Source organism: Penaeus vannamei, chromosome 24, assembly GCF_042767895.1.
Source record: "Penaeus vannamei isolate JL-2024 chromosome 24, ASM4276789v1, whole genome shotgun sequence".
Lineage (NCBI taxonomy): Eukaryota > Metazoa > Arthropoda > Malacostraca > Decapoda > Penaeidae > Penaeus > Penaeus vannamei.
The window spans coordinates 11,973,677-11,981,286 of record NC_091572.1 but is presented as its reverse complement, the minus strand read 5'-3'; the positions used below and the strand labels follow the sequence as shown (position 1 = coordinate 11,981,286).

Here is a 7,610-nt window from a genome sequence, read left to right as displayed (position 1 = left end):
TGAAGTCATTGAAGCAGCGTATCGTGCCAAGCAGACACAGACCCCTGGTAAATTCCAGTCTTCCTTTACTGGAACAAAGAAGAATCCTGAACAGAGAGTAGCCTATTTCGGAGAGGACATTGGAATGAACACTCACCACGTTACCTGGCACATGGAATTCCCATTCTGGTGGCAAGACAGTTACAGTCATCATCTGGACCGCAAAGGAGAGAACTTCTTCTGGGTACATCATCAACTTACCGTTCGCTTTGATGCCGAACGTCTATCTAATTACTTGGATCCCGTTGGTGAACTTCACTGGGATAAACCCATCGTTCAAGGTTTTGCTCCCCACACCACTTACAAGTATGGCGGTCAGTTCCCCTCTCGTCCAGATAATGTAGACTTCGAGGATGTGGACGGTGTTGCCCGAATTCGAGATCTGCTCATTGTTGAGAGCCGAATTCGTGATGCCATTGCCCACGGATACATTGTTGACAGGGCTGGTAATCGCATTGACATCATGAATGAGCGTGGTATTAATGTCCTCGGAGATATCATTGAATCATCAATGTACAGTCCTAATGTCCAATACTACGGGGCGTTGCATAACACTGCCCATATTGTACTCGGACGACAGGCCGATCCACATGGAAAATACGCCTTACCACCTGGTGTGCTAGAACATTTCGAAACTGCCACCCGTGATCCCAGTTTCTTCAGGCTACACAAATATATGGATAATATCTTCAAGGAACATAAGGATTCCCTTCCTCCATACACTAAGGAACAACTGACATTCAATGGTGTTAGTATTGAGAACCTATCCGTTGACGGTGAATTAGAGACCTTCTTTGAAGACTTCGAGTACAGTCTAATCAATGCCGTTGATGACACTAAAGAAATTCAGGATGTTGAAATCTCGACTTATGTTCCTCGTCTTAACCACAAAGACTTCGCATACAACATTGAAATCACAAACAATAATGACAAGGAAGTTCTGACAACAGTCCGAATTTTCGCTTGGCCTCACCGTGACAACAATGGCATTGAGTACACTTTCGACGAGGGGCGTTGGAATTCTATTGAACTAGACAAGTTTTGGGTTAAGTGTGAGTATTTTTCAACAGTTTAACCGATATATCTTCCAACTTTTGTAAGCGCCTATCTTATATTATACTGAAAATGTGTAAAATCATTACGTTCGGCTTTATAGATGATCTATACAATGTTATGCCTATATTCATTTTGTTAATGTCAACTTATTTATTTCCAGTATCTCCTGGCTCAAACCACATTGTCCGTAAGTCGTCAGAATCAGCAGTAACTGTTCCTGATGTACCAAGTTTCGACACTCTCTTCAAGAAAACCGAAGCTGCCTTGGGTGGCGCAGATTCCGGACTTACAGAATTCGAGAGTGCGACTGGAATTCCTAACCGATTCCTGCTTCCCAAGGGCAACGAACAGGGTCTGGAGTTCGACCTTGTCGTAGCTGTGACGGATGGTGAAGCTGACGCAGCTATAGATGGACTTCACGAGAATACCGAATTCAACCACTATGGTGCTCATGGTAAATACCCTGATAATCGCCCACATGGATACCCTCTGGATCGCAAAGTTCCAGATAACCGCGTGTTTGAAGACCTTCCCAACTTCAAGCACATTCAAGTAAAGGTCTTCAATCATGGTGAACATATCCATCACCATTAACTTGGAATATGAACAAATGCCGCCTTTAATTTATCTTTAATTGTCATGCATTTTGAATAAAGTAGTTTACATTCCAAACTATTTCATTTCCTCTCATTCGCAAACACATTATACTTACAAATTCTTAGAGGAACAAATAATAGATTAACTGTGTAAAAAGAAACCTACCTTGTATGTACGATGATAAAAAATCATAATGATGCTTGTCTTCATGGTGATATCTTAAACCAGGTTATTATTTCAAATAATATCCCTTGCTATTGAGGCAGTGACATGAACCAAAGAGACTGATTGTAATGAATATGTTGGAGTTTTGAACCTTATCTTGATTCTAAAGTTCAAATGGTGAAGGTGCAAAAATCAATGTTTGTGCTGCATTTGTTATTATTTTTACCCGTTTATACAATTTATATGCAAAATAGAATGAAATAAAACTGTCGCTCGGATTGTCGGCTTCTGCTGATGATTACGCAATTATCCAGTGTTTTTTCACCTTTTTCCTCAGTTTACAATTCTCTGGCTCTGTTATTTACTACAGACGACAGAAATATTCATTATCCTTACTATTTGTGTAATTACAAATATTTTAGCATTATAATTGCTCTCGTTGTCATTCTTAGTAAGATTGCTTACTATTATTATCTTTGCCATTAGTAACAGAAACTTTAGTAGTAGTATTAATAGTAATATTACAGTTATGATTGTCATCATTACATTTAAGATATGATGTAGAATATCTTACGTAGCTACTCTACGGGGTATGAATTGAATTCCTCTTTGCAGCACCAGATTTATTCATGTAAATTTACCTACGGAGACAGCAGAGGAAACAGGCAGGAGGCTGCATACAAGAAACTGGCATGAGGAAATATTCAGGCTTCAAAATAGTTTAAATTAACCAAAAATGATCATATATTCAAGTTGATCTATGTTATATATATCAAACTTATATTAACATGAAATATTTGCGTAACAACGGAAAAGAATATATATTTTTAAGAAGTAAACACAATTTTTAATTTCTAAGCAAAAATTGTATATCTATATGAAAAATTTACATGACGAATTTATCATATCTATTATTCACTTTAGTATCCCTAGAGGGCTGACCTCAAGATGTATCGAATGAAATTGACAAATCGATACATCGATACATTTGCACAATCTCTCTTTCTCTTTCTCAATTTCTCTCTCTCTGTTAATCTCACTCTATATATTTCTCTTTCTCTCTCTCTACCCTCCATCCCCCTCCCTCTCTCTCACTCTCTCTGTTACTCATTTTCTCTATGTCTATCTATATTTCTTTTTAATTCTATCTCTCTCTTGTTTTTGTTTTTTTCTCACTTATTCACTGACATTTTTCTCTCTTTATTTCTCTCTCTTTCTTGTCTTTCTTTCCCTAAGTTATTCACTTTCTCTATCTATCTATCTCTCTTTTTTCGTCCCTCCCATTTCTCCTGCCTCCCTCAGTTTCTCTTACTCTTTCTCTCCTTCTCCCTCTCTCGCTATCACTCTTTCACACACACAATCTCTAACTAATCCTCACACACACAATCCCTAACTAATACTAACACACACTCTCTCTTTCTTTCTTCTCCCTCTTTTAGCTATCTCTATCTCTATCTCTCTCTTTCTCTTTATTTCTCCCCATTTTTCTCTCTCTTTCCCCCCGCCCTTCTCTCTCTCACACACATACTCCCTTTCTCTCTCCTTTCCTCCCTCCCGTCTCTCCCTTTCGCTTTACTTCTCTCTTTTTTTCTTACTTATTATCTCTTTCTAATCTTTTTACTCTTTGTTCTCTCTTTCTCCCTCCTTCCTCTCCCCCTCTCTCTATGTAGCAAATACCTACACAATTATGTCTCGCAATAATGTGAAAGAGGAGCTACTACCACCACCCATTTAGTTCACGTATGGGAACGTAGTTTATATGTGAGAAGAATAATAGTGTGGAAGACGGATGTGGGGAAAGGAGCGAAAGAGTGTAAATGTAGTATGTGTGTGTGGTGTATATGTATGGTGCGAGATCACAAAGGTTGGTAAGCGTGATTTTGAGCCGAGGAGAGGCGTGTGCGGGGAGAATCCTCCAACGCAATCAAGCAGATCACCACGTTGATGTAATGAACAGAAAGAAATAAGGCATATCACTGCAGGGAAACGAACTGTTAGCTACCCTTCCTAGTATCCTTTTCAACGATCACGTTAAGGCGTTGATAAAACGAAATATACTTAAGAAATATTTATTTCGGTATCAATGAACTGATAAAACACAATAAATCGATGTAGTGAAACAAAACACAAAAACATAAAACGAAATGAAGATATTTAAACAAATCATAAAATGAGGTAAAACACAGTACAGTAAAATGAACGATAAAGCAAAATAAACTTAAAACATTAAAATAAATCGGTAAAACACACTAGAACAATAAAACAAACGATAAAACAAAATGAACTTAATACATTAAAATAATGAACATAAAACAACAAACACAGTAAAACACATACGATAATAAAATGCCCGAAGATGATAATTTTACAAAATGCACTTGTCACGAGGTCACGTAATCGAATTTAATAATCTGGCCAATCTCACTTACCACCTTATGTCAACTATCCCCACGACCACTTAGCTCTCTTCAGACTGGTGGAAGCCCATTCCGTGGTTCCACAGACCGTCTTTCTTACAGCAGACCACCAGCAAGAATCCCCCTCTATTTTTGTCTGCACTTCGCTTGTTGGTTGTGGGCGGGGATAGAGTAAGAAGTTGGTTCTTTTTAATTAAAATTGATAAAACAAAACTTAAAAATAGTGTGAAAATCTAAATCTAAATTGAAATAGTAAAATAAATTCAAGTGATATAAAAAAAAATAATAATAAAATTATTGTGTCAAAAGAACCATTCGCTTCAATACTTTATATAAAAGACTTGAATAAAAAGTTAAGAAAAAGGTAAAATAATCAAAATGATTAAGATTTAATACGTATGTAAAAATCAAATTGACCTCTGCTCTTTAAAAGAATATATATATATATATATATATATATATATATATATATATATATATATATATATATATATATCTTAAAATGTAAAAAGTGAAAGAGTATCATCTTCGGGGGGTTTTCACATGACAATAGAATAAGAACAACATAAAAAAATAAATATTTGGCAAAAAAAAAAAGAAAAAAAAAAAAAAAAAAAAAAAAAAAAAAAAAAAATATATATATATATATATATATATATATATATATATATATATATATATATATATATATATATATATATATAAACAAATAAATAAATAAATAAATATATATATATATATATATATATATATATATATATATATATATTGGGCAGCGGAATGGCAAGAGTGGCGAGTGCGCGGGCATCCTCCTCACCCGCGAGATAATCACCCTTTTCTACAGGCCTGTGGTTGGTTTCTGCTCTTGGAGAAGGAGCCACGCAATAGAGTTCATGCCATTGGGCAAAGGGGCGATGTTATCAAAGTAACCCCACAAACCACTTGCAAATTGTAGGGCAAAACGACGCCACATCGCGAGTCGCACCAGGTACAAGTGTTGCCACCTTGGGTTCATCGTTTTTTTATTTCGTTTGCCTGTGGGAGATGTTGGAGGTGAGAAAGGATATTTCGATATGATTTTATTACCCCCTGGAGTGATCTGTGGATGTATAGTGTGCAGATCACTACATCTACCCTCTTACCTCCCCTTTCCCCTCCCTCCCCTCTGCCTCTCTCTCTCTCTCTCTGTCTCTCAATCTCTTTCTCTCTCCTTCCCTTCTTCCCTCCCTCTCCCTCCCCTCCTTCACTTTCCTTCCCCACTCCCCCTTCTCTCTCTCTCTCTCTCACTCACTTTCTCTCTTTCCCTCCCTTCCTCTGTATTTCTTTTTCTTCTTTCTTTTTTCGTTTTTCCACTTACCCATTCTCTTTTTTTTCTCTTTCTCTCTCTTTTTACTCTATCTTTCCCTCTAACTATCGCTGTCTCTCTTTCTCTACGTACGTACATTCCTCCCTCCCCTCTGTTTCTTTTTCCCCAGTTACTTCTTCCCTCACTCACTCTCCTACTTTCTTTCTATCTTTCTCTCTTACTTCCTCTATTTTTTCACTCTCTCTCACTCCCTTTATAGATATCTCCATACCCTCCTCTCCTCCTGTACACCCTCTTAGCCTCCGTCACATCCCCCTTTCTATCTCTTTCTCCATCTATCTATGCTCTCCTGTCTCTCTCTCTCTCTCTCTTTCTGTGTGTGTGGGGGAGGGGAGGGGGGGGTATGTGTTTGTCCATCTGTTAGAAAATGGATTATATTTTTTCTTGTCTCTCTTCGTTCACGCCTTCGACAGTAGCACCCAAGAAAGAGGCAGAGGACTATCTCAGTCATTTATTCTTTAAGTTATTCACATTCAATCGAAAATTGCGTCATTTACACAGTTCAGCTACAACCCGGCCACACTAATAAATAAATAAAAAAAAATTCTGCTAGGCTATAGCAGACACATTTCAAATCGTTTAAAACAACATCACTGTTCCAAATTAACATCTAAATTCCATGTATACACAACTCAATATGAAAAAGGAAGAAACATTTAAATATGATTTACATGCATTTAAAAAAAGGAAATGTAAATCTTTTTAACCCTTCGTAACAACATGCCTTTATTATGCGTAAATACATGCACTGTCTCAAAAAAAAAAATAATAATAATAAATAAATAAATTAAATAAATAAATAAATAAATAAATAAATAAATAAATAAATAAATAAATAAATAAATAAATAAATAAATAAATAAATAAATAAATAAATAAATAATACACACACACACACACACACACACACACACACACACACACACACACATATATATATATATATATATATATATATATATATATATATATATATATATATATATATAAGGAGTTAATTTATGATAGTATTTAATTGGAGTATTTAAGTGTCTTGTTTAATATAAATGTCCGAACAACTAAATTCCTATGGAATAAATTATAGGCCTCCTCTTACCTCATGGTATGAAAATGCCTAAAATTGCTTTGCGCAACAGTAACATGTAGAAATCCTGTATAGACAAAACTATTTATTATATCCCTTGTGTGACGAAGGGCATTTTACTACCCATAATAGAGTACAAGATTTCCGGGATTATCCCCACTCCCCCCCTCAAAAAAAAAAAAAAAAAAAAAAAATTCTAGATTTTCAGCCAGATTTGTCAGGGATTTCTGGATTTCGAGGGATTTACAAAGTTTTCCGTAAATGTTTCAAGCACTAAGCTGCTATGAATTGTTACCTTACAGGTTCCGCATAAAAAGCTTTACCATGAAGCACGACTTCAAGGTAGTAACCATTCAGACAAAATAATCTCAATTTTTCATTTTTCTCAAAATCTGATGGATTTACCTCGGTATGAAGTATCTGAGTATCGTTTAAATTAATAGCCACAATTACTTGGAAAAACGAACATTTTAAAGGGAGCAATACAGTTACTGAAAAATTGCAGTAGACATCCTGTGCTGCTATTTTATTGATATATTGATTTCTCAGTACTATTAGGTACTAAAAGGTGTACGGGATTTTCGAAGTGAAATGCCCCTCGTTCTGTGATATGAAATGACAGCACATTCATTTCCGGTTACGCGGCAAGATGTCTGCAGCCCCTTGACGTAGTGCCTAGTAGCTCCAGTTACTCAAACGGCAAGTCGATTCCTACAATTATTACTTTATTTTCTGATATCCACATATATTGAACACTTCCTCCAATTTGTAAAGTAATCAATTCAACTGTTGTTACTAATAAAAAAAAGTAGAATATTAATAACAATACATTAGAAACAAAAGTTTCGAGAACAACGTAATCATATTTTTTGTCATTTGTTTTCCG

At 35.8% G+C, this 7,610-nt stretch overlaps 1 protein-coding gene across 1 annotated transcript in view; it reads left to right on the top strand.

The window, feature by feature from the left end:
- Positions 1–1,767, top strand: part of LOC113810615 (hemocyanin subunit-like) — a 2,791-nt gene extending 1,024 nt beyond the window's left edge. Inside the window, exons 2-3 of the mRNA XM_070138006.1 lie at positions 1–1,091; positions 1,256–1,767. The exon at positions 1–1,091 is cut by the window's left edge and continues 433 nt beyond it. Coding sequence (XP_069994107.1) covers positions 1–1,091; positions 1,256–1,689 — 1,525 coding nt within the window. The 3' untranslated portion in view covers positions 1,690–1,767. The remainder of the gene's footprint in view (positions 1,092–1,255) is intronic.
- The last annotated feature ends 5,843 nt before the right edge of the window (positions 1,768–7,610 follow it).